The sequence below is a fragment of the Sorex araneus genome, chromosome 11 (genome assembly GCF_027595985.1).
Source record: "Sorex araneus isolate mSorAra2 chromosome 11, mSorAra2.pri, whole genome shotgun sequence".
Classification (NCBI taxonomy): Eukaryota; Metazoa; Chordata; class Mammalia; order Eulipotyphla; family Soricidae; genus Sorex; species Sorex araneus.
The window spans coordinates 48,044,513-48,071,531 of NC_073312.1; the positions used below are offsets into that span (position 1 = coordinate 48,044,513).

At 54.6% G+C, this 27,019-nt stretch overlaps 1 protein-coding gene across 1 annotated transcript in view; it reads left to right on the forward strand.

Annotated features, from left to right (window-relative positions):
* Positions 1-24,878, forward strand: part of KLHL22 (kelch like family member 22) — a 42,856-nt gene extending 17,978 nt beyond the window's left edge. The window contains exons 3-7 of the mRNA XM_055119036.1: positions 2,084-2,249; positions 5,644-6,362; positions 14,666-14,858; positions 22,329-22,562; positions 24,056-24,878. Of these exons, the coding sequence (XP_054975011.1) occupies positions 2,084-2,249; positions 5,644-6,362; positions 14,666-14,858; positions 22,329-22,562; positions 24,056-24,421 (1,678 nt within the window). The 3' untranslated portion in view covers positions 24,422-24,878. The remainder of the gene's footprint in view (positions 1-2,083; positions 2,250-5,643; positions 6,363-14,665; positions 14,859-22,328; positions 22,563-24,055) is intronic.
* The last annotated feature ends 2,141 nt before the right edge of the window (positions 24,879-27,019 follow it).

Sequence of the window (27,019 nt, forward strand, 5' to 3'; positions counted from 1 at the left end):
GGCTCAAAAGAAAAAAGGAAAACAAGTTTATCTTCAGGGGGAAAAAGTCCTGCCTGGAGGAAAAAGCATAAAATCAGAAGATTTGAAGTGTATTTTAAAAATAAATAACTAACTCATCTTCCATGGATACATTTATTTGATTTGACAAGACCAAGAGTCTCCTAGGAAATGAGAAATAATCCTGATCAATCAGAAAGGAGTGTAGCGGGGGCCGGACCAATAGCACAGCGGGTAAGGCGTTTGCCTTGCACTCGGCCGACCCGGGTTCGATCCCCGGCATCCCATATGGTCTCCCAAGCACCGCCAGGAGTAATTCCTGAGTGCAAAGCCAGGAGTAACCCCTGAGCATTGCTGGGTGTGACCCAAAAACCAAAAAAAAACAAAAAAGAAAGGAGTGTAGCGACAGCTCCTACAGTCCAATAGACTTGGTCCTGTTGGCTGTCAGGGTTTTCCCCTCCAGAGCTGGTGAGGAAATAAACCTGCTCTTCCTCCCGTTTCACTGTGAACAGTCATGTCGGGAGAGGCGGGAGCAAAATTGTCAAAGCAGCAATGTGGAAAGGCCCAGTTGCTTTCACAGCAGCGAATCATGGCACACACATAGCTATGTGTCAGGGGTATAGGACTCCCCGTTGGGTGAAATACTGGCAGAGAAGTGACACCCAATCTGTGCCCCCGAGAAGCAGGCCGAGCCTTGAAGACCACCCTTACAGTAACAGGATGATGCCAGTCGGGAAACCTTTCTGAGGTGTAAGTAAGTTAAAACATGAGGAGAAAAAAAAAAAGGTGTGTGGAGTACTGGCGGGCAGGGAAGCTGATCGCCAGGGACTGAGGGGAGAGAGACACTGTCATAGCAGCCTTTCTTATATTTCAAGTCTTGCACCATTTGTACTGTTACCTAGTTGAAAATATTGAAATATGGGGCCGCAGATAGTACAGTGGGGAAGTCCCTTGCCTTGCACATGGCTGATCCAAGTTTGATCCCGGCACCCCAAAAGCCCCCACCCACATCCCAAAACCTCCATCAGGAGTTTTCCCTGAGCATGGAACCAGAAGTAAACCCTGAGCACGTTCAGGTGTGGCCCAAAAAACAGAAAGAAAACAAAAAATAGCCACACTGTCATCTTCATGCTGTGGGAGTTGGGCTCCTGTTTCCGACTGACTGCCATCCTCTTCCTGTAAGCGCCCTGAGCAGCCTCTATCAGCTCTTCCCTCCTCCTGAGCTGCACCGCTGCCCAGCCCCCAGCACACCATGGTGGAAGTGTGTGTGTGTGTGTGTGTGTGTGTGTGTGTGTGTGTATGTGTCCGTGCGCACACACATGTGCGTGTGCATGTGCATGAGTGCATGCGTGTGCGCCTGCATACATGCTCCTTCCTGGTCCTGGGGGTTTCAGCTGCACTTGAGACACCCCCCTCCGGGGCCCAGGCTTTCAGCCCCTGCACTCTGACCAATAGAAACCCAAATCTGTGAAGAGCTCACAACTCTTGTGGGAAATTCCCCGATTGTATCTCCAACTGGGCTTCATTCCAGACTCTTCCTTTACCCTGGGGCTCAAAGGACCTGGCCCCAGCTCTCCCTTTCCTCGTTTCTTCCTCACCCTGCTACCTTGCTGTTGGGGCGAGTGTGGAGGGGGCAGGCTGAGCTCATCCGGGCCCCAGGAGATGGTTGGTGCAGGCCCCGTAACCGAGCATCCCCACAGTGTCACATGACTTTTGCTGCCGTTCATCTTCCTCCCTCGGTTGAGCAATGCTGTCTCATTGCTTCACTAGTTCTTCTGCTCATTGAATGCCCCTGGCATTTCCTGAACACTCAATAAATATATGTCCAATTTTTAAGATTTCTCATTCCCCACTAATTCACTGCTTCTCTTATAAACCCCCTGGGGTGTCTGGAGACAGGGTGATGTCTCAGACAGCCACCCTGCCGTGGCCAGGAACTCTTGAGTTACCGTTACCGTCTCTGCACTGATAGGGGCTGTGGACACACGGCTGCCACATCAATCCCCTGGCCCGATGCTGCCCCTCTGTTTGGCCGGGGCAGATGCCCCAGCTGGTAACATTCCCTTGTCTTGTCTTCACTTTGCAGAGGGATGTTTGCCGGGGGGCTGAAGGAGATGGAGCAGGAAGAGGTCCTGATCCACGGAGTATCCTACAATGCCATGTGCCAAATTCTGCATTTCATCTACACCTCAGAGCTCGAGCTCAGCCTCAGCAATGTCCAGGAGACTCTGGTCGCTGCCTGCCAACTTCAGGTGAGGTTCGCCCATTTGACAGGCCGACTCCTGGGCAGCTGGAGTGTCCCACAGGGCTGCACAGTATACCATGGGGTGTGACCCCTGCAGGAACTGCTCAGATAGACCCGCTTACTCTGGCCTTTGCTCCTCCTGTGCCTTTTTTTTCTTGTTCCCCTCTTCCAGGTCTTCCTCCCAAGGTGTGTGTGTGTGTGTGTTTAGTGTGTGAGCTAAACAGGAAGGTGGTCTGAAGGCTCTTTGTAGTGTGAACTGAAATGTATGTGTATTTGTGTGTACATGTACATGCACACAGGTGGTGCCAAGGGTCAGACTGTGGCTGACCTATATTCAAGGCACTCCACGTACCCACTGATGAGTTAATGAAGTTGTGCCAGAGCAGTCTTTGTTTTCCTTTTTTGTTGGTTTTTTTTTCTTTTTGAGTCACACCCAGTGATGCACAGGGGTTACTCCTGGCTCACTCAGGAATTACTCTCTGGCGGTGCTCAGGGGACTATATGGGATGCTGGGAATCAAACCTGGGTCAGCCACGTGCAAGGCAAATGCCCTACCCACTGTGCTATCGTTCCAGCCCCTGTTGGTTTGTTTTTTGGAGCACACCTCGTGATGTTCAGGGCTTGGGGGAAAGGCATGCAGTGAGAGGTGCCCCTGCCCTTTGTGCCGTCCTGCTAGCCCCTAGTCAGAGATGTCTTTGCTCCTGGGGTCTCTGGTATTGTTGCTTTGCTAGCCTTCATCGGCTCCGCACTGCTTCCCTCCAGTGTTCAGCCACCCATAGCCTCACTGTCAGGGTGCCTCTTCTCCATGTCTGACGCCCCAGTCATGTCTCTGGCCTCCCGGTGCTGTGCCCATTCCCTCGGCCCCATAGGCAGCGTGTGTTCCTTGAGCTCGTCTGTCTGTCTGGTTGTCTCCATTCCTTTTTCCCAGCCCAACCCTGCCCCTACCCTCCAAACCGTTTTCCCAAATCAAGTGTTTTTCTCCCCTTCCCCTCAACTCCCACACCCACTGCAGTGGTCACGGGTGCAGCTCCTCTGTCTGTGGGCTGGCTGGAGGGGCCACAGGACATCAGGGGGTCCCACTTTACCTGAGCTGCTCTGACTGTTCAGTTTGGGTGGAAACATACTGGGAACCTACACAATGTTGCTGTTCCACCTCCCCCATCCTCCCCCCCCAACACACACACACACACACACACACACACACACACACACACACACACGCTACTACAGGCATCCTGTGTTCCAACACCAAATCCTTCGACAACGTTGCTTTTTTTTTTTGCTTTTTGGGTCACACCTGGCGATGCACAGGGGTTACTCCTGGCTCTGCACTCAGGAACCACTCCTGGCGGTGCTCAGGGAACCATATGGGATGGTGGGAATTGAACCCCGGTCGGCTGCGTGCAAGTCAAACGCCCTCCCCGCTGTGCTATAGCTCCAGCCCCGACAATTGTTGCTTTTAAAGCAAAGGTCGGGGCCACAGTGGGGCCAAGGTCAACAGACACTGCATCATGTTTGCTCGTACATTATGTTTGCTCTTAGAATAGGTGGGGGGTAGGGCTTGTTCCCCATCCCCCTGCCCCACCAGCCACCTCCCACCCTCCATGTTTTATGGACTCTAGGTCAGAATCTCTTGTCTCTAAAGAGATTGGAGGGTCTGAAACCCAGCCAGATCGTTAGAAGAAAATGCATTTTATTTTCACCAGGGGGGTTAGGGGCTTGAGGCCACCAAACAGGAAGGAGCAATATGTTCCACGGTCCTTTCTCAGACCAGGCAGGGCAGCCTGCCCCCTGCCCAGAACTTGGTCTTTGCTCTCCCACTGTATGACATATAGTAGTGGGTTTTTATTATTATTATTATTGTTATTATTTGGTTTCTGGGCCACACCTGGTGGTGCTCAGGGCTTACTTCTGGCTCTGCACTTGCAGATCACTGCTGGGGGCAGGGGGACCATATGGGGTGCTGGGGATCGAATCCAGGTCAGCCGCATGCACAGCAAGCACCTCAGCTGCTAGACTCGCCTATCCCTCCCGCCCCCAAATTGCAGTGTTTTGGGATAAGAGGCAAAGCATAAATGCCCAAATCAGAGAAAATGAATGGTCAGGTGAAGCTATTCAGGACCTAGTGAAGCCAGAGGAAGACCTTGTGGGACAGGCAAGTGCAGGCACTTCACAGGTCTTCATGCGATGGTAGCACATCACCGGGAAAGCACTAGAACCCTGAAGCACGGAGTTGGAGAGAGAGTTCAGGGGCTAAGGCACTCGCCTTGTGCAAGGACAACCTGGGCTAGGGAAAGAATACTGAATGTCACAGTGATTCTGCACTCTTTTCCCTAAAGAATTCAGCAGCACTGGGGCCAGAGTGCTAGCGCAGCGGGTAGGGCGCTTGCCTTTCACACTGACAACAGAGGTTTGATCCCTGGCACCCTAGATGGTCTCCTGGACACCACCAAGAGTGATTCCAAAGTGCAGAGCCAGGAGTCAGCTCTGAGCATTGCCAGGTGTCCTGCAACTCAGGAGCCCAGGAGCCCCTCCCTGCACTCCCTGGCACCCAGGACCCAGGCAGAGTTTTGGACCAGTTTTCTAGGGAGCCTGGTGAGTGTCAGGGCTACTCAGCAGTGGGCCTTGTGGGGATAGTTCAGGATCTGCTCCTAGAGCCAGGGCGGTTGGGATGGGGGAGGGGGCAGCTCTGTCCAGGCCTCAGGCAGCAGTGGGGCAGCCGGGCAGTGGGTGGCTTGTGAATGGGCTGCTAATGCTCACTGCTTCTCTTGAGACCCCAGCTTTCAGGCTGGCTAACGACTGACTTATATCCAGGCGCTGCTCTCTGCTTGGAAATTTCTGTGCATAGTCCCATATTCCATGGTTATTTTTCCTTCTTTATTCCTTTTTTTTATGGATAAGGAAACTGAGATACAGAGATTGAACATTTATCACAAATCCAGGGCTGGAGCAATAGGACCGCCGGTAGGGCATTTGCCTTGCACACGGTCTACCCAGGTTTGATCCTGGGCATCCCACGTGGTCCCCTGAGCTCCTCCAGGAGTAATCCCTTAGTGCAGAGCCAGGAGTAACCCATGAACAGTGCTGGGTGTGGCCCAAACACTCCCCCCAACCCCACCCCACACACACATGGAAAAAAAGAAAAAAGAAAAGAAAAGCAAGAAAAGAAAGAAAATGTCCTGCAGATCCCTCCCCAGTCAGCCGTCAGGGGCCCAGTGGACTTTTTCATGTTGGGGCAGTGTGGGTCCACCAGACCAGCGTGACGAAAAAGCTGGGGATGGCGGAGGGTATAAGGCCGCACACGAAGGCCACAGAGGTAAGGGCCGGGCCGCCCTCCCACGCCTCCTGCTCCTGGACGCCCTCCCCAGCCCAGGTCCCAACGGCCTGCCTTCTCCTCGCAGATCCCAGAGATCATCCATTTCTGCTGCGACTTCCTCATGTCCTGGGTGGACGAGGAGAACATCCTGGACGTCTACCGGCTGGCAGAGCTGTTCGACCTGAGCCGCCTGACGGAGCAGCTGGACACCTACATCCTCAAGAACTTTGTGGCCTTCTCTCGGACTGACAAGTACCGCCAGCTGCCCCTGGAGAAGGTCTACTCGCTCCTCAGCAGCAACTGCCTGGAGGTGTCCTGCGAGGCGGAGGTGTATGAGGGCGCCCTGCTCTACCACTACTCCCTGGAGCAGGTGCAGGCCGACCAGGTGCCCCTGCACGAGGCCCCGAAGCTCCTGGAGACAGTGCGCTTCCCCCTGATGGAGGCCGAGGCGCTGCAGCGGCTGCACGACAAGCTGGAGCCCAGCCCGCTGCGGGACACGGTGGCCAGCGCCCTCCTTTACCACCAGAACGAGAGCCTGCAGCCCAGCTTGCAGGGCCCGCACACGGAGCTGCGCTCGGACTTCAAGTGCGTGGTGGGCTTCGGCGGCATCCACTCCACCCCGTCCACGGTGCTCAGCGACCAGGCCAAGTACCTGAACCCCCGGCTGGGAGAGTGGAAGCACTTCACGGCCTCCCTCGCCCCCCGCATGTCCAACCAGGGCATCGCGGTGCTCAACAACTTTGTGTATCTGATCGGGGGGGACAACAACGTCCAGGGCTTCCGAGCGGAGTCCCGATGTTGGAGGTAGGAAGAGACCGCGTCCATCCCTTGGTCTGGGCGTGGCCCTGAGATGGGGGAGTCCCCGGGCTCAGAGGGCTGGGCTGGAAGCAGGTCCTACAAGGACATAACCCCGCCCCCTGGGCAGGGCCGATCTGGATCTCCCTGGGGCTGGTTTGGGGGCCCCCATTGCTGTGGACTCTCATCCATGTTCATCCAGAGAAGGCCTATGGGCAGGGACGCCAGGTGAAAAGGGACCATAAAATGCCCTCTCTGGTTCCCTCACCCTTTCAGAAATTCCCTGGCAGGGAGCCGGAGAGATAGTGCTGTCCCACTAGGCCCAGTTTGGACCTGCACTTGACTGGCCACAGGGGAGAAAAGGTCAAAGGCAGGAAGGGTGGCTGACGGGAAGGGCCCTGTTCCTTCTGTCTGTCTCTCTCGCTCTGAAACCCCACTCATCTCCACTCTCCACTGCCTCCCCCACATGCCGTGGCAAGCATGACATCCTGGGGCCTCTCTTTTCTAGAGCACACAGCTCTGCACCCAGAGAAGCAGGAAGGCCGAGGGGCTCCACCCCCAGACTCACACCCTGCCGAGGTCTTTACATTACCCATGTACAGGGACATCCCCAGAGGAGGGGTTTGAGGGGCGTCATGGGCTGTTGCAGAGTCCGGGCTGCTGCTGGCCCTGTTGGTTTGTGGGACTGCCATTCCAGAAGTGCAGGTATTTGGGCTGAAGATGGCAACAACATTCGGTTTCCAGGTCCTTTCCAGAAGACCGTGGTTTGATTTCTGGAGATTTTGCTGCACGTGGGAAATCACATTCCTGTGTGCTGTTTGTTTCCTGCGGGGAAGGGGGTTCTGGTTTGGCCATAACCCTAGGAAGCAGGTCTGGTGATGGAGGAGGAGATAGCCACCCCTCAAAGGCCCCAGGAAACAAAGCCTCTATTTTATTTATTTATTGGGAGGTGGGGGGTGAGTGGGCCACATCTGGTGTTGCTCAGGGCTTACTCATGGTTCTGCACTCAGGAATCACTCATGACAGGCTCAGGGGACCATATGGGGTGCTGAGGATCAAACCCGGGTCTCTGCATACAAGGCAAGTGCCCTACCCATTGTACTGTTGCTCCAGCCGCAAAGCCCCTTATTTATTTTCATTATTTATTTTTTAATCTGTTATTTAAAAAAAATTGTTTTTTATGTAGTTGTTTTTAATTAACTTTTGTTGTTGTTGTTGTTGTTGTTTTTTCTTTTTGGGTCACACCTGGCGATGCACAGGAGTCACTCCTGGCTCTGCACTTAGGAATTACCCCTGGCAATGCTCAGGGGACCATATGGGATGCTGGGAATCGAACCCGGGTCAGCTGAGTGCAAGGCAAACGCCCTACCCTGCTGTGCTATTGCTCCAGCCCCTTTAATTAACTTTTTGGTTTTTTAATTGAGTCACGGTGAGATACACAGTTGAAAAGCTGGTCGTGATCTGGTTTCATACAACAATCCAACACCCATTCCTCCGCCAGTGTTCATTTCCCATCACCTATGACCCCAGTTTTCCTCCTGCCAACCCCCTTCCAGCCTTCCTTAATGGCTCTGTGGCAGACGTTTTCCCTCTCTCTCTCTCTTCCTGCCCCCCTCCTTTCCTTTTGGGCTCTACGGTCTGCAACAAAGGTACTGAGAGGCTCTCATATTTGTTCCTTTACCTACCTTCATCATGCAGTTCCTCTCCAGAGTGCTCAATTCCAGCTCTCTTTGTCATAGTGGTCCCTTCTCTACCTCAGCTGCCTTCTCCCCCAGCACTTGAGGCAGGCTCCAAAGCGTTTTCTTTAAATGGATGGAAACGAAGGCTCAGGACAGTGTGATTAATGCGGCGGCTGGAGAGTGTTCAGAAAGGAGGAAGCAATGCTGTCATTGTCCCCCTCGCCCAAGGCTGTCCCGGTGGGCGTTGAAGCCCCGGCCCAGGCTTTCCTCCAGCCAAGTCTCAATCCTATTTCCTGGGGTTTATTTTCCTTGTTGGAGACCAAGGCCACAGGCCTCCAGGGCGATTGTCCCACACAGAGGCCACCCCTGGGCAACAGCTGTTGCTGCTTCTTGTTCCCAGCTGGTCACGCCCTGAGGGCCGTGTCAGTTCCTCTCTGGACTGCTCCAAGTTTCCCTTTCATGGACATCTGCCGGGTGGCCTGAGATGGACTCAGTCCTCGTCACCAGTGATGACATCTCACACTCCAGTGGGGGGGTCCCTGTGTGTGACCTGTGATGGCAGACCCTGAGGGGCAGGTGCAGTGTGAGGGGACGCCAGGGGTCTGTCATCTACAGAGTGAGTTTTTTATTTTAGTTTTTGGGTACAGTGCTCAGGGTCAGCCAGAGTGCAAGCCAAGAGCTGTACCGCTTGGCTGTCGCTCAAGCTCACCTGGAGAGTGCAGAGCCCTGAGCACCACCTCCTGTGGCCCCCAAACCAAAACTAACCCAGAGTGCCCGTTTCTTCTTCTCCTTGCTGCTCTCCTGGCTCACCAGTTGCAGAATCTTTTTCTCAGAATATAAAAAAACAAGATTAAAAAAAAAAAACTTAAAAAAAAATTTTTTTTGCCTCCAGTGATCCTCCCTAGGACCCTAGCTGTATATATAGCTCATGCTCTCTACCCTGCAGCAATCTGATCTCTGGGCATTTAAACAAGAAGTGGTAGCAGTTCAGGTGGGGTTTCCGTCTTGACCAGTTAGGGAACTCTAAGGGCATATGTTGAAGTGTCAGGCAGAAACCACATACAAAAAATTCCCTCTGTCTTGGAGCAAATGATATTTATCTTCAATATTTCTCTGGTGTTTCTCTCTCTCTTTCTCTCTCTCTCTCTTTCTCTCTCTCACTCCCTTCCTCCCTCCCTGCCTCCTTCATCTCTTTTCTGATTTCATCTGTATCACCTACATTGTCTTTCCCTCCCCTCCCCCCCGGTGGGCAGGGTGTTGGGCCATACCCGGTGGTGCTCAGAACTTACTCCTGGCTCTGTGCTCAGGGAACCATATGTGGTGCGGAGGATTGAACCAGAGTCAGCCGCATACAAGGCAGGAGTCTTAACCCACCCACGTAGCTTTTGGACCATTTCCTAGTACAGCTGTACACAGGCTACTGAGTATTGACTTGTACCCTGAACTGACTTTGAATAATAATTTTTTTCCCCAGACCTTTTGGTGATTGTTAATATTTTAAAGAATTTTTCAGGAGCTGGAGAGATAGATAGCAGGTAGGGTGCTATCTTGCACACAGCCAACCCGGATTCAATCCCTGACACCACATATGGGCCCCAGGCCCCACCAGGAGTGATCCCTGAGTGCAAGAGCCAAGAGTAACCCTGAGTACCACTGGGTGTGGCCCCAGGAAAAAACAAACAAAATGTTTTAGCATCAGAAAAAGAGCGTTCAAAGGCTGAGCTGTTATTTGTATGTAGCCCCACATGGTCCCCCAAACTCCAGGGATTACTACTGGGGGTGATCTCTGAACAAGGAGAGGAGTTGGGAGTAGCTCTCAAACACGCTGTGGTTCCAAAACATAAAGTAAAACACAGTACTAAGGTTTTAGTAACAGAGCTTGCTCTTCAAGCCTGTGTTTGCCCTTAAACATGAATCTCGCTTGCTTGTCTCCATGTTTCTTTTTTTTTTTTTTGCTTTTTGGGTCACACCCAGCAATGCTCAGGGGTTACTCCTGGCTTTGCACTCAGGAATTTCTCCTGGTGGTGCTTGGGGGACCATATGGGATGCCGGGGATCGAACCCGGGTCGGCCGAGTGCAAGGCAAACGCCCTACCCGCTGTGCTATCGCTCCGGCCCCCTGTCTCCATGTTTCTTTGCTGGCCTGTTTCCACTGTAGAGGAGCCCATGTTCTCTCTTATTTTTATTTTTATTTTTTTGCTTTTTGGGTCACACCTGGCGATGCACAGGGTTTACCCCTGGCTCTGCATTCAGGAATTACCCCTGGCAGTGCTCAGGGACCATATGGGATGCTGGGAATCGAACCCGGTTCAACCGTGTGCAAGGCAAACGCCCTACCCTCCTGTGCTATTGCTCCAGCCCCACCATGTTCTCTCTTGAACGTGTATTTTTCCATTTCCTTCCCCTCCCCTCACATCTTTCTTTTTTATTTTTATTTTTTTTTTTTTGCTTTTTGGGTCACGCCTGGCGATGCACAGGGGTTACTCCTGGCTTTGCACTCAGGAATTACCCCTGGCAATGCTCAGGGGACCATATGGGATGCTGGGATTCGAACCCAGGTTGACAGCGTGCAAGGCAAACACCCTACCTGCTGTGCTATTGCTCCAGCCTACCCTCACATCTTTCTAAATAAGTTTCAATAAAAACTACCTTGCGTCACAAAAATAAATGAAAAAACACAAGAAAAATGGCTTTGACAATAATGAACTTGAAACACTAATATCATAATCATGGAACTGTGTAAATCGTGGAAATATAAAGAACATTTCAACATTCTATAAAAACAGAGGACTGGAGCAAAAGTCCAGCAGGTAGGGCATTTGTCTTCCATGTGCCCAACCCAAGTTTGATCCCTGGAACTCCTCTGAGCCCACCAGGAGTAATTCATAGGTACAGCCAGGAGTTTGTAACCCTTGAGCATCACTGGTTATGGTCCAAAAATAAACAAACAAATTTTAAAAATATTTAAACGTCTGGGGGCCGAAGTGAGATAGTACAGTGGATACAGCACTTGCCTTCCATGCGGTCAACTTGGGTTCCATCCCTCACATCCCATATGGTCTTCTACAGCACCATCAGGAATAATTCCTGGGTGCAGAGTCAGGAGTAACCCCTGAACATCACCAAGTTAGGCCCCAAAACAAAACAAACAGAAAGAAAACATTTGAATATTCTCATAAAAACAAAAATTTACTAAGGCTGTCATAACTTTTTGAGGTGTGTATGGCTGTGCTCTGGATTTATTCTTCTTTGTTTTGTTTTTTTGGGGCCATACCCACCCATTGATGTTCAGAGCTTACTCCTAGCTCTGTGCTCAGGGATCAATCCTGGTGGATCTGTCCTCAGAACATTTTTTTGTATCAACTCTCAACTTCACTTCTGAATTTGTGATAGAATAATACAAAATCTTCATAAAAGTAACTGAAACTTTATATACAAAAAAAAATGAAGATTTTTTTTTTGGTGGGGACACCATTCCTGACGATGTTCAGGGGTTACTCCTAGCTCTCTGCTCAGGAATTACTCCTGATCGTGCTCGGGGATGCTACGTGGTGCTGGAGACAGAACCAGGGTGAGCTGCATGTAAGGCAAACACCCTACCCGCTGGCCCCAAGGGGAAGAAAAAATGTTTTTTTCTTTTTGGGTCACACCTGGAAATGCACAGAGGTTACCTCCTGGCTTTGCACTCAGGAATTAAGACTCCTGGTGGTACTCAGGGGACCATTTGGAATGCTGGGAATCAAACCCGGGTCAGCCGCATGTAAGGCAAATGCCCTACCCGCTGTGCTATTGCTCCAGCCCCCGGGAAGAGAAATTTTTGAGAATAAGCGTTATGTACAGCAGAGGCAGGACCCAGCACCTCCTGACCTGCGACAGGGCCTCCCTGACTCGACGCCTCCCACCTGGCCTGCCCTGCCCAGCCGGACGTCTCCTGGCTGTCACTCAGGTATCATTAGAAAAGAGCTCTGCCTGGCCTCAGGCCTACAGCCTGGCAGGTGATGCTCTCACCTTCCTTTGTTCTTGGTGGTGCCAGGGAAAGTCTTCCCAGGGGTGCCACAGGCCACTCTGATGAATCTCCACCTGGTAATGCCAGGCATGAGTGCTCAGCCCTGCGAGTCAGTGTGCCCATTCCCGGTGCTAGGACTTACCAGGCAGTGCTTGGGGACCAACCAACAGAGCTACACCGGCTGGTCCTTGGAGGTCCTTCTGTGTGGTGGCAGGGATCAAACTCTTGGTCTCGCGTTTGCCACACTGACTCTCCGCCCTCTGAACTGGTTCCAGCCTCTCTCCTCCCCGGCCCCTCTCCTCCCTCCCTGGCTCTCTCCTCCCCAACCCCTCTCCTCCCTCCCTGGCCCTCTTCTCCCCTGCCCCTCCTTCTCTCTCCCCTGTGGTGCCTGTGCTAACGTGGAGCACTCGGTGCTGTCTTCTCTGCAGACCTGCGTCACAGGGTCGGTCCCTGCCTCACACGCGTCACCCTGGTTTAACCCTGTCAGCAGCCACGGCATGACCTGCCCAAGCCAGGGACCGTCTGAAGGCCAGGGAATTCAGAAGTGATCCTCGGGCTAGAGTGCATGTCTTGCCCATGTGAGGCCCGGGCACCGCAAAACAGCCCCCAAACAAACTTGGCCAGGGGCTTCTCCAAATGTCCTTCAGGTTAGCAGAGCCCCCATGTGTGTGCACAGGCATTTAGGGTTCCTCTTGGCCGCTCTTCTAGGTAGGGGAGAGCACCCCACTGCACAGCACAGGAACTGAAGCACATGCAAGAGCACAGGACATGTCTGCATGCCCCCTGAGAGGGGCTGGACCCCAGATATCAGGAGGGGCCCCAGGCATGTGCCCCTCCTGTGAGCTCCACCATGAGGCATCTGTGTCCTTTAATCCCAGCTGGCACTGGGGACTGGCCAGGTGGTGCGGGAGGAGGAAGCGGCTTGGGAGTATCTCAGCGGGCGAAGGACAAGAGGTAGCTCTCCGCCGATCAGCCTGCAGCGGTGCAGGCCACAGGGAGTTCTGTTCCCTCCTCCCAGAGCAGCCCAGGTCTACTAGTGGTGTCTGGAGTTGGTCTTTTGGTGAAGGAGTACAAGTGCTGACCTTGTGCTCCTGAAAGAGGCTTTCCCCCAACCGCTCACAGGCTGTGGGGCAAAGGTACCCCAGGACCGGAGAGGGAGTCGCAGATTAAGGCTCTAGCTTTGTAGGCTGCCAGCTTCAGTTTGACCTCCGGCATCCCATTTGGCCCCCCAGACCCCACTAGGAGTGATCCCTGAGAGCAGAACCAGGAATAAGCCCTGAGCACTGCTGGGTGTGACCCCAAAACAAACAAACAAACAAACAAACAAACAAAAAACCAACCCAAACAGGTATTAAAGAGACTCTCTTGGGATGAGAAAGATGCTGTGCTTTACATTACTGGGAGCAACCCTGAGCTTCCCACTCGGAGTAAGCACTCTGAGCTTCCCACTCCCCTAAGCACAGCCAGGCATGGCCCAGAAAACCAGAATGTAACAATAATAAAAGAGATGGGGCTGGAGCCATAGGGTGTACCAGGGTGTTTGCACTCAGCCCAACCCGGTTCACCACCCCCCCCCCAGCACCCTTATATGGACCCTGAGCCTGCCAGGAGTGATCCCTGAGCACTGAGCCAGGAGTAAGCTCTGAGCAGTGCCAAGTTGGCCCCAAACTCAAATATAATAATAATAATAATAATAATAATTAATAATAATATGAGAGGTTGCAGAAGCAGGAACTCAGATGGGGTTGTGCCTGGGGAAAGGCCGTGACAGGTCGGGGGCAATGGGCCTTGAGCCCAAGGCTTTTAAAGACTTGACCCTGAGGGCTCTGTGGTTGTCCATCCCTGGCTCGTCAGTTCCCTCCAGGTCCCACCAGGGCACCAGGCTTGGGGCCCGGGGAGAGAGAGAGCAGGGAGACCCCAGCAAGGGTTCTGAGCCCTGGACAAGGGTGAAGTGCTGAGTAGAGGGGTGTGGGTGCTGGCCGGAGACGTGGGGACTTCGGTGTGTGTTCAGGAGCTTGGCCAGGTAGGATGGCACAGGGGCAGAGGGGCCAAGAGGCTCTGCTCAGGACCAGGCAACTGAGGGGGTTTCACAGGCGTTTGGTGGTCAAGTCGGAAAGCAGCAGTGGGGGTGAGCACGAGCAGCCTGGAAAGGGGAGAGGGACTTGCGGCCTGTGGACAGCTGCTGTGACAGGCGGTGGGAAGGGGGCCCTGGCGCCAGGACAGCTGCTGTCCCCTCTCAGCCTCTTCTCCTGGGACCCTCACAGCCCAGGGCATGCCAGGAGCCTGGGACGCTACCCTCAGGATTCCTACCATCCAGCACCCTCAGGGAGGGGGCCCTTGAGTGGAGAGACAGCCCCGCTGAGGAGGTCGGGAGGCTGAGGGATGGGTGCAGGGTGGGCCGAGACGGAGGTGGAGCCTGGAAGCCCACCACACCTGCAAAAGAGCGTGGCGTGGCGTGGCCTAAAAACCGGGTGGGGGGGTGGCACGCTGGCCAGGGTTGACTGGGCTCCCCCATGCCCTGCCTGCGTGTGGCTGGGTGGGTGCATGGGGGGAAGATGGAGCAGGAGCGCGGGGCCCCGGCGGACTCTCGCCTGTTAGCGACAGGCTCTCTCCTCCTGTCCCCCAAAGGTACGACCCGAGGCACAACCGCTGGTTCCAGATCCAGTCCCTGCAGCAGGAGCACGCCGACCTGTGCGTGTGTGTGGTGGGCGGGCGCATCTACGCTGTGGCCGGCCGCGACTACCACCACGACCTCAGCGCCGTGGAGTGCTACGACCCCGCCACCAACGTGTGGACCTACGTGGCCTCGCTGAAGTGGGAGGTGAGGCGGCCCCTCCGCAGGGCATGGGAAAGTGGCAGGAGGGGGGGTCCCCAAGGGCAAGGTCGTGGGGGTGGCGCTGAGGGTCACCCTGCTCCCTTCTCCCCAGAGCATTAGCTCTCTTGTGGGGCCTGTGCTGAGACTTGGCTCACACCCCCTTGCCCCCAGGCAGAAACTCATTTGAATCCTGCCCCTTGCCTGTGGCATAGCTAAGGGGTGGACAGTGGGGCCACTGAGAATCAAAAATCACTGGAGAATTTTCATCATGTATTTGTTTTACTTCATTGCTTTTTTTTTTTTTTAATTTGGGGCACCCTGCAAGGTTCAGAGATGACTCCTGGCTCTGCACTCAGGAACTACTCCTGACAGTGCTCAAAGAACCCTCTGGGATGCTGGGGATGGAATCCAGGTCAGCCACGTGCAAGGCAAACACTCTACCTGCTGTACTATATTGCTCTGGCCCTACATCATGTGATTTTTTTTTCTTTTTGGGTCACACCGGGCGGCGATGCACAGGGGTCACTCCTGGCTCTGCACTCAGGAATTACCCCTGGCGGTGCTCAGGAGACCATATGGGGTGCTGGGAATCGAACCCGGGTCAGCCACTGCAAGGCAAACGCCCTACCCACTGTGCTATCACTCCAGCCCCCATCATGTGATTTTTAAAATGCCCAGTACTGCTTACACAATACCTCGATGTAGGGGCCAGAGTGATAGTACACCAAGTAGGGTGCTTGTAGCCCCTGATTCAATCCATAGCACCCCATATAGGGTCTCCTGAGCACCGCCAAGAGTGATCTCTGAACACAGCCAAGAATGAGCCTGAGCACTGCTGGGTATACCCCCCACCCCACCTAAACAAACAAATAAAAAATCCCACCACAATACCTGGATGTATTCCAATGTGAGGATGTTTAAAATTCATTTCATTGTACAAAGGGAACCCTTCAGGAAGGTGCCTCTGTGTTGCCCCATGGACTTTGTGTATGTGGGTCCTGGGTCCCCAAACTAGACATGAGACTCGGCCAAGGTGAAGCCTGACCGATCCCCCTCACCCGGGGGGCCAGCCTGTGGAAAGTGGGTGTGCCCCTGCTGGCACCAGCATTGCTGTTTGTCGGGCTCCTGCTAGGCCCCCAGCTCCCCAGAGAAGGTTTAGGGTTAGGGTTAGGACCCTGCAGGACCTCTGCCTTCCTAGACTTCTCCCCATACCTGCCCCGCCCCCCTGACCCTGCGCCCAGCCCCTGGGGTCTGAGACTTGAACCCCAGGGAATAATGGTCTCTCTGATGGCCCCACAACCCAATTTGACTGGTTTTGGCACCTCAGCTTCTGGGGGGGAAGGAAGCCCCCTGGAGGGGTGTCCACCCCCACCCAGAGGAACGGATTCTGCATGGACAGGATCCCGCCACGCTCCTGGTTGAGTGGGGGAGGCGGAGAAGGGCCCTTTGTCTGGGGTCCTGAGGAGGAGCTGCAGTTCTCAGTATGGCCACAGAGAGGCAGCCTCTGTCTTCAGCCTGCATCCCTCCACCTTCCTCCATCCATTCAGTCAGCAGCTGGTTAGTCAGCATCTGCCCTGATTCCCAGTCCTAGAGATCCAGTGGGGACAAAAGATGACAAAGGTTTAAACCCCACGGTGTTGACAGCCTAAAAGGAGATACCTCTGTTGACCACCCAGCAATTCAGTAGAGTAACTGCACATCATGGTAAGTGCAGTAAAAGGCGTTAGGAGGGGGCTGGGCTAAAGAATGCCCAAGGAGGGCCGGAGAGATGGTGCAGCACATAGGGCGCTTACCTTGCACAAAGTCAACCCGGTTCAGCCCGTGAACCCCATATGGTGCCCCCTTAGCCCCACCAGGAGTGACCCTAGAGCACAGAGCCAGGGGTAAGCCTTGAGCACTGTTGGCTGTGACCCAAAAACCAAAAAAAAAAAAACCCAAAAATTAAATGGAAAAGATTGCTCAAGGGGGATTTGAGAGACAATACAGGCAGTGGGGCTGGAGCAATAGCACAGCGGGCAGGGCGTTTGCCTTGCATGAGGCCAACCCAGGTTTGATTCCCAGCATCCCATATGGCCCCCTACGCACCACCAGTGTAATTCCTGAGTGCAGAGCCAGGAGTAACCCCTGTGTATCGCCAGATGTGACCCAAAAAGGAAAAAAAAAACCACAGGCAGTAAGGTACATGCCTTGCATGTGGCCAGTACCCTGTTCAATTCCGGCCTTGCCTGAATCCAGAGCCAGAAATAGGTTCTAAGCACCGCTGGGTGTGTCCCAGCTCCTCCCAATGGGATCTGCAGGGGAGCTGGACCAGAGGGATGGATCTCAGTAAACAGCTTGGGGAAGGTACAGCTGGGCTGTGGCCAGTTGTGCTACGGCCTAAAGGAAAGTGGGTAACCTTTTGGAGAGGGGAAGGACCCTGGCTCCGACTTCAAAGTTGATTCTGATGAAGAGCAAGTGTGGGGCGTGCTGTGGAGAGAAGAGGGTTTAGAGGAACAGGAGAGCACTGGGAGATGGGGGGGTGTAGGCTGGTGGGGGGGGGGTCACAGAGGAGGAGGAGGAGGCAGTCCAAGAATTCAAGGTGTAATTTGAGAGGCAAATTGAGTGGACTTGCTGGCAGGCCAAGTCTCAGAGAAGGAATGAAAAGGAAAGATCCTGGAAAAGGAGCCTTCGCTGGCCATGTCACTCACCCAGGGGACACACGTGGGCTTAGACATAGAAGAGACAAGTTTCCACCCAGAACGTCACGACTGAGAACTGTCATGGACACCCACAGAAAGTGTCTGGTTGGACGTTGAAAGCGCAGTGCTCGGGGAGCGGACAGCCTGGAGAGAGAAACGTGAGAGTCCATCTGTACTGGCCGAGGGGCTTTTCAGAGGGATGGGGGCTGGGGAGAGGGTAGGTGGGCACAGGTGGGAAGTCCCTGGAGCACCAGCTGAGAGCATGTCCCAGAGCAAGCAGGAACACAGTGTCCTAGGGAGACTGTGTCCACAGAGCCTGAGGGGACAGGGCCACACTGCCAGCTCAGAGACCCGTAGGACAGATACACATGTGGCTTCTTCCCCATGTCATGTCCTTCTGCTTCCCAGGACACCCCCATGACGTGAGTCCCTCCAGCGTGGCAGCAGTAAGAACTGGTGACTGCCCTCCTGGGCCAGGTGTGCCCCACCCTGGCAGTAGGCAAGAGCCAGTTGCCCCCAGGCTTGTCCACAGGGCTGAACCCAGGCGGGGCTTTGGGGACTGTGGTGATGCTGGGGAGTCATCCCTGGGTTGGCAGGATGCAGGGCTGGTCCCTGAACCCGTCCTCTCTCTCTCCCGCCTCTGCAACCTGGAGCACGGTCCCCAGTGCCACCCGTTATACCAAGCTTGATTCTGGCAGCACTGCTGATGGTGTCCTCTGGCACCCTGCACCCTGTTTTGTGTGAGCCCCAGCGAGCGCTGCAACCAGGCGCGGCCCCTGGTTACTGCGACAACAGCAACAGGGAAGGGAAGCAGAAAGGCTGTTTTGGTTTTGGGTTTTGTTTTGTTTTTTTTTAATAACATAAAATAAAATAAAAATTAGAAAATCCTAGAGAAAAATTGTCATACAAACGTGTCCACCAAAACAAACTCAAACTAGAATTCAGTAACAAAAAATTAACAGAGGGACTGGAGTGATATCACAGTGGGTAGGTCGTTTACCTGACACGCAGCCAACCCGGGTTCTATTCCCAGCATCTCATACGGTCCCCTGAGCATGGCCAGGAGTAATTCCTGAGTGAAAATCCAGGAGTAACCCCTGTGCATCTCCAAATGTGATCCAAAAACAAAAAAACAAAGTTAACAGGAAAATCCCCTAACAGTTGAAAACTAAAGAAAAGACTTGTAGAGGCTGGAACAACAATACAACAAGGAGGGCATTTGCCTTGCATGAGACTGACCCAGCTTTGATCCCCGGCATCCCATATGGTCTCTCGAGCACCACCCAGAGTCATTCCAGAGTGCCAGCCTGGGTCGGCTGCATGCAAGACAAGAGCCCTACTGGCTATATTAATCTCTCTGGCCCCAGAAACAGATTTGTGTGGGGGATTTGTGGGGTGGCGCTACACCGAGCAGTGCAGGGCCACTCCCGGCTCTATGCTCCAGAGCCCCCCGATGGTGCTTAGGGGGCCATCCAGTGCCCAGGATGGAGCCCAGACCCGCAGTACACAAAGCATGTTCAGCCTCTTGAACCTTCTCTCTGGCCCTGAACCACACTTCAGGCTCATCCGCAGGCCAGACAGAGAACAAAAACTCCCTGAGAAAGCACAAGACCCAGGGCTATGGACTCCGCTTTAATCTTCAGCACTGCAGGGCCCCCCGGCATAGCCCCAGGGCCCCCAGGCACTGCTAGGTATAGCCTTAGAGTTCTCTTGGGCACTGCTGGGGTAGCCCTAGGTTGGCCGAACCCAAGCAGCTCCGCATGCTCTCAGGTCCTTGGGTTGAGCCAGCCCGCCCAGTTGGCCAAGTCTCCCTGGAAATGGGCCGGTCACTCCCAAGCACTCGGGAGACCAAAACAAAAATTAACAATTGAACTGAATGGAAGTGGAAAGGCAAAATTGAAAAAAATAAATGATGCTAGTGAAAGGTGTGCCGAGAGGAAAATTTATAGCACTGAAAATAACCATTAAAGAAGAAAAGAAACCCACATCATCAGTCTGAGCGCCTACTTCAATAACCTAGAAATATTTGGAACAAAATGTGGGGCTGGAGTAATAGTACAGTGGGCAGGCCTTGCACATGGCTCACCCGGGTTCTATCCCCGGCACCCCATATGGTCCCCCGAGCTCACCAGGAGTGATCCCTGAAAAGCCAGAAATAGGTGCTGAGCACCACTGGGTGTGGCCCAAAAAGGAAATTAAAAAAGGAAATGAAAACTTTGGAGTCTGGAGATAAGACAGTGGTGAGGACATGTGTCTAGCACGCGTCCAACCCTGGCTGACTCCAGCACCATCTGGCTCCCTGAGCATTACTGGGCTCAGCCCTGGAGACCTCTGAGCACTGCCAGGGCAATTCCTGGAACCACAGGCCCGAGCAGCACCACATTCTCGGCCCGAACATTTAGCTACTGGTCCAATTGGCCAAGAGTTGCCAAGAGGCCTTCTGGGCATTGCTTGGTAGCCCCCTACCCATACCATAAAAAGACAAAAACAATTAAAACTTCACCTGGCATATACTTATGGTGGCTTTATTGGTGATAGACAGAAATTGGAAGCGAGTCAGATGCCCTTCAGCATGTAAATGCTTAGTGAGTTCTGGGAGATAGACAGCTGGGATAAAAAGGAGCAAACTGGGACCAGAGAGTACAGCGGGTAGGGTGCTTTCCTTTCACACAGCTGACCTGTGTTTGATCCCTGGCACCACATATGTTCTCCCAGGCACTGCCAAGAGTGATCCCTGAGCAGAGAGCCAGAAGTGAGCTCTGAGCACCGCCAAGTGTGGCCTCTGCTCCCCTTCAAAGCAGAATCAAACTTTGGGTCCATGCAGTGAACCGGGTGAACTCAGTTTAGTATAAAAAGCCAGTCTCAAGAATCCCATCTTGGGGCTGGAGCAATCGAACAGCGGGTAGGGCATTTGCCTTGCACTTGGTCAACCTGAGTTCAATTCTAAGCATCCCATACGGTCCCCCGAGCATCACCGGGAGTAATTCCTGAGTGCATGAGCCAGGAGTAACCCCTGTGCATCGCCGGGTGTGACACAAAAAGCAAAAAAAAAAAAAAAAAAAAATCCCATCTCATCCAAGATCCTATTCATATGGTCTCTTGAAATAGCAAAAACTCTAGGAACAGAGAACAGATCAGTGGTGACCCAGGGTGAGGAAGGGAGCACTAGAGGCCCTGGATCAGTCACCAGTAAGCACTACTGGGCGTGTCCCCAAGCACTTCCAGTTATAGCCCAATCCAATTCCCCCCCCCCAATAAGGGGTTCTGGCAAGAGGGATGAGGGTGTAGCTATAAATGGTGCCGTGCAGGACCCTGTGGAAGCAGAGACGGGTCTGACTTCCCAAGTCCTCCCAGGCTAGTTTGAGAAGCGCTTAGCCCTGGGGAAGTTGTGTGAAGGGTATAAGGCTTCTGTGTTACCTCTGACCGTTACGTGTCGGCCTACACTTACCTCCAAACGAGAAATTTTAAATAAACAACCTTCCCCACCCCCACTGATAGGAAACTAGGCCCATCACAGCTCCTGGACCCTGCCTGCAGCCACGTCCCAGCCTGGTATGTGCCCACAGCCTTTGTGACCAGACTTGTCACACCAGCCCTGGAGCCTCCACAAACCCCAGGGCTTCTTCCATTGGTGCCTGCCGGCAAGGCCCCTGGGTGCCGGGTAGAGGCCTGTGCAGAGCCAGTTCGGGAGAAACACTCACGGAGGAGGTCCCAGAGGTGGGGGCAGGCATGGGCGAGCAGTGGCATGGAGGGGGCCCGCAGGCACAGCAGGAAGCTCTAAGGTTGAGGTCTGGGGAGGAAATCAGGAACAGGCAGAGGTGTCCTTTGTCCTTTTCCTGCTCCCAGTACCTGTTGCCAGAGCGCCAATGTCCTTTGAGCTTGATTTTGCATCTCACTTTTTTGTTGTTCTGTGTTGTGTTTTGTTCGGGGGCCACACCTGGCAGGACTTGGGAGGAAGGGGCTGCTCCCAGCTCAGTACTCCGGGGTCACTCCCAGCTGTTCTTGCTGTGCTGGGGGCAGTGGAAAGTGGGGGGACACGACGGCACCATGTGATGCCAAAGATCAAGCCCGGAGCTCTCACATGCAAGGAAAGTGCCTCTGTCCTGTGAGGCCTCTCCCTGGCCTTCACTTTTTTCTGCTTTTCATGAAGTAGTATTGTAGTATTGCTTTGTTGCATCATGGGAGCCGCAGGTAGGCGTCGTTGTGAATCCACCCATGTCTAAACTCCAATGATCTGTCAGCCGACCTGTGTCACTTAGCCAGTGGCAGTGAGTCTGGGGTCTCCCAAAGCGCTGTCTCTTCTCTTGGGTCAGGAGCCCTGATAATAGCATTTGGGTTGGTGCAGTTCACCCTCACGGGTGTCTTTCTTTTTTGGAAGAGAGACGTGCAGGGGGGAGGGGTTGGGGCCACACCCTGAGATGCTCAGTGTGGCTCTGCACTCAGGAATTACTCCTGGTGGGGTTCAGGGGGCCATATGGGATCGAACCCAGGTCATCTGTGCAAGGCACACAGTACCCCCTGTACTATCGCTCCAGCCCCGCAGGTGTCTCTCGAAGGGGTCCATGACATGCAGAGGCTCCTGCTCTGTCCATGGTTTCCTACTCAGTGGTGGGAAGAGCAGGTGTCTGGCTAGAACCTGGGGAGCGTTCCTGCAAGGCTGTGAGGGGGCATCTGCAATGCCATGGAGATGGAGCCCCCTGGGCAGCTGAGGGAGATGACAGCCCCTGCCAGGGCCCCGGCTGCCCTCCCTTTGTCCCAGGGGTGCCCTTCCCCACCTGCGTCTCTCTGGTCTCACCAGGTGTACGCGCATGCGGGCGCCACGCTGGAGGGGAAGATGTACATCACCTGTGGCCGCCGGGGTGAGGACTACCTCAAGGAGACTCAATGCTACGACCCGGACAGCGACACCTGGGACATGCTGGCCGACGGGCCCGTGCGGCGGGCCTGGCACGGCATGGCCACCCTCCTGGACAAGCTGTACGTGATTGGAGGCAGCAACAATGACGCGGGCTATAGGGAGGACGTGCACCAGGTGAGTGGGGCCGACAGGGCACACGGGCAGGCCCGTGGGAACTCCACCCTTCGTAGAAGGTTAACTGCTGTGTGTGTGTTTGAAACACAGACTGGGAGAAACCATTATTAATAGTACTGCGAACAACAGAATCTCAGTCTTTAAAAAGAATAAAACCAGTGCCGGAGCAATGGTATAGCAGGCAGGGTGCTTGCCTCACTTATGGCTGACCTGGGTTTGATCCCAGCATCCTGTTTGGTCCTCAAGCACTACCAGGAGTGATTCTTGAGTGTAGAGCCAGGAGTAGCCCCCGAGCACTGCTGGATGTTGCCCCCCCCAAGAAAAAAACCCAAAATGATAAAATTGGGCAGTGCTGGGACCACACAGAGCAGGGGTAGGGCTTCTTCCAGGCTCTGCCAGGGGTCACCTAGGTGTGCTGCATGCTAGGCCAGCGCCTTAGCCTCTGTGCTCTCTCCCTGGTCTTAACTGGCTTTTTTGGGGGTTTTGTTTGGTTTTGATTTGGGGCCATACCCAGAGGTGGTCAGAACTTACTCCTGGCTCAGTGCTCAGGAATCACTCCTGGTGGGGCCATAAAATAGGAGTCTGCTTTTTTAAAAATTTTTAAATTTTTTTTTGCTTTTTGGGTCACACCGGCGATGGACAGGGGTATACTCCTGGCTTGGGGGACCACATGGGATGCTGGGAGTTGAACCCGTGTCAGCCGCATGCAAGGCAAAACGCCCTACCTGCTGTGTTATCACTCCAGCCCAAGGAGTCTGCTTTTTAGCTTATTACAATAAAACAGCACAACATATGTGCTTACTAAAAGGAAGTCACACTGGGGCCAGCAAAATAGTATAGTTGGGTAGGGCACTTGCCTTGCATGCACTGTCTAGCGTTCAATCCCAGGCACACCTTATGCTCCCTCAAGCCCTGCCAGGAGTGGTACCTGGTGTGACCCCTCACTCCCCAAAAATCAAATAATAAAAGGAAGTCACACTAAAATATCTTCCCAGAATACTGACTTTGCTGATGAACACCAAGTCTTCACAATACCATGCCCCTTGCTGTAGGGCTGGAGAAATGGTAGTGGGGTTAAGAGCATTGGGGTTAGTACATTGCACGTGGCTGACCCAGGCTGGGTTCGCAGCATCATGTAGTCCTCCCATGACCAAGCACAACTGGATGTATCCCTGGGCTCTCCCCAACCCCCTCACTCCACTGAAGTGGCTGGGTGACCCCCAGCACTGCAGGGCCCGAGCAGCACCAAATCCGTAAGCCTCACATTGAACGATGGGCCTTATTGGTGGAGAATCATGAGGAGGGGCCCTTGGACCCCCTGAGCACCACTTGTGACCTCCCTGCCCCCAAGATTAAAAAAAAAAAAAAGTGATGACACAGGGCATGTGGGAAACACCACATAAGGCTGGCGAAGAGGAGCCCTCATGCCCGGACTATCGGTGGTGAGCTCAGGGCCCCCTCACCCCTGTTTGACTCTGGCCTTGGCTTTGCAGGTGGCCTGCTACAGCTGCACCTCGGGGCAGTGGTCGTCTGTCTGCCCACTGCCAGCAGGGCACGGCGAGCCTGGCATCGCGGTGCTGGACAACAGGATCTACGTGCTGGGTGGGCGCTCGCACAACCGCGGGAGCCGCACGGGCTATGTGCATATCTACGACCTGGAGAAGGACTGCTGGGAGGAGGGGCCCCAGCTGGACAACTCCATCTCGGGCCTGGCCGCCTGCGTGCTGACCCTGCCCCGCTCCCTGCTCCTCGAGCCGCCCCGGGGGACCCCCAACCACAGCCAGGCCATCCCAGACTTTGCCTCTGAGGTGATGAGTGTTTCTGACTGGGAGGAATTCGACAACTCCAGTGAGGACTAGGCCAAGGGCAGGTGGCAGCGGGGCCCAGGCCAGAGCACTTTACCCCAGGCTGTGGGTGACCCTTCTGCTCTTCCTCTCTCCTCTGACTCCCCTCCCTGGGGGCCCGCAGTCGGTATTGGTAGGGCTCTGGTTTTCCCTGCAGTGGGGAGGGCCCCCCTCACCCCTGCAGGGGCTGCCTGGGACTCCCAGCTCCCCATTCTGGTCCCTGCCGGGTGGAGAAAGCACCCTTCTCGGGAGGGACCTGTACCTGGACAAGGGGGCAGTGGCCTCCCGAAGCCCCTTCTGAAGGCAGGTAGGGGGCAGGACACGTTTGCTGGCCTGCCTGCAGCCAGGCTCTCGTGCTGGCGAGCTGCCAGCAGCCGAGTGGCCAGACTGGCCTGAGTGATGACCTCCCCCCACAGCTGGCTCTTCCACTCCACCTTGTTGATAAATGAAATAAATCGTCTTACAAAAGGTGTGTGAATGGTTTTCCTGTCGCTGTGGCCTCCCTTCCTGTTGCCGCTTGTCCCCGCCGGCGCCGCCGCCAGCTGCTGTGGCAGGAAGCAGATTTCCAGGGCCAGGAGTGTGGGGGGAAGAGGGAGGGTGGCCCCAGGAGGGAAGAGCATAGTCCAGCATTGGCTCAAAGGACACCCCTGGAAACCTGCCCATGTCCGGGGCACCTGCCTGGAGCACTGTCTCTGGAGTTGCTCTCTGGATTTCCGGCAGCTCCAGTTAACAATCTGGCACCGGTGGGAGCCCCGTGCTCCACGATGCAAGCAGCCCCAGCGCCTGGGAAAGTGGCCCATGTTAGAACATGAGGCGGAGGCACGGTTCTGAAGTCCGGCCGGACCCGTGGGCCTGTACTCGGGCCCTTTGCTCCTCCTCGGTCCCTCGCAGCGCCTCAGGGGCCACGCTGGTGCCGCAGGTAGATAGGTTGGGCCCCAGCACCAGTGCCTGCATAGCGGGCAGCATCTGGTCATCAGTCCGTCTTGCCAGCTACCATTCCTGCAGCCCTGCTGGCCCACAGAGGGCGTGACGTGACCTCCTGAGGCCTGCCCCCTCAGCCCCTGCGCAGAGTGGGTGCAGGGGGACAGAGGTTTCTGAGCCCTGGGCCTGCTGTCACGGGAGGAGAAGTGGGGGCAGCTGGCACGAGTGGGCAGCTCTCTGGGCTCTCCCTTTGGGAAACCCTGTGGATTAGGGAGGGAGGTGAGACCACTACCAGTGCCTGTCCAGGGGCCCCCTTAGCCCTGAGGAAATGTGTCCTTGTTCCCTAAGTCCAGCAGGACACCCTGCTCTCACACCTGGGGGTAGCAAACCCATAACACCTCAGTGAGTCACTCCAGTGGGACAGGAGGGTCACATTTCCCAGGGTGGGCTTCCCATGCCCTGAGGGGTCGGGACAGACTCAAGCAGGACTCCCACCATGGAACTGGGAGCCCCCACATCTCACAGACCCCCTGCGGGGAAGAGCAGTGCCAAAGGTGTACCCCAGGGTTGGGCACATCCCTAGCTTGGGGTCTATCCTAGAGCCACTGAGGCACAGACATAGGTTTGTGGGAGACCTTGGTGCGGGGGTCTATGACTGAGACTTAGTGGGGGCCGGAGAGTACAGCAGGTAGGGCGCTTGCCTTGCCCACGTGGCTGACCCCACTGTACACATGGTCCCCAACATCTCCCTCCTGCCCCTCCCCCCAAAGCACTATAAGGCTGGACTGAGGAGATGGCTCAAAGGGAGGAGCACGTGTTGCTTGTGAGAGCCCTGGGTCTGATCCCCAGCCCCGCTTGGCCCCCTGAGCACCAACGGGAATGACCCCCCCACACCCAGCACCACGGTGGGAGTAGTCACTGAAGACCACCTTAAAACCAGAGGGACTGGGGAAGGCACTGAGGAGAGAGGAAGGTCAAGCAGGGACTCTTATTCACTCACAATTCACCTTTTTCTGGAAAATGTCATTTAGGAGCTGAAGAGATAGTACAGGGGTGTTTGCCTTGCACCATGGGGCTGAATCAGAAGCCCTGAGTGCTACTGGGTATGACCCAGCCCCCACTCCCAAAGTATCACTGTATCACTGTCATCCCATTGTTCATCTATTTGCTGGATCGGGCACCAGTAACATCTCTATTGTGAGACTTGTTACTGTTTTTGGCACATCAAATACGCCACAGGTAGCTTGCCAGGCTCTGCTGTGTAGGCGGATACTCTCGGTAGCTTGCCGGGCTCTTCGAGAGAGATGGAGGAATCAACCCAGATCGGCCGCATGCAAGGCAAATGCCCTACCGGCTGTGCTATCGTTCCAGCCCCCAAAGTATCATTTATACCACCATCAAGGGACCAGCAGTTTGACCTACTGCAGCACTGGCTGGCCACCACCTCACTACCCTCAGCCACACACACCGATGGTGATGGAGACCTACCAGTGGTGATGCTCACCACCTTCTACTCGGCTACCAGATGTGGAGCTGCTGCTTGCCAGCTTGGCGATCAAACATGCTGGAGCCGTGACTGCAGATTTGGGGACTCTGTTTGCTAACAATGTGCTGGGAGCAACTGAGAGCTCAAGAGGGGCTCCTGGGCAGATTGTGGGTTAGTATGTATTCTGCATCCGCACCAGCCTCAGC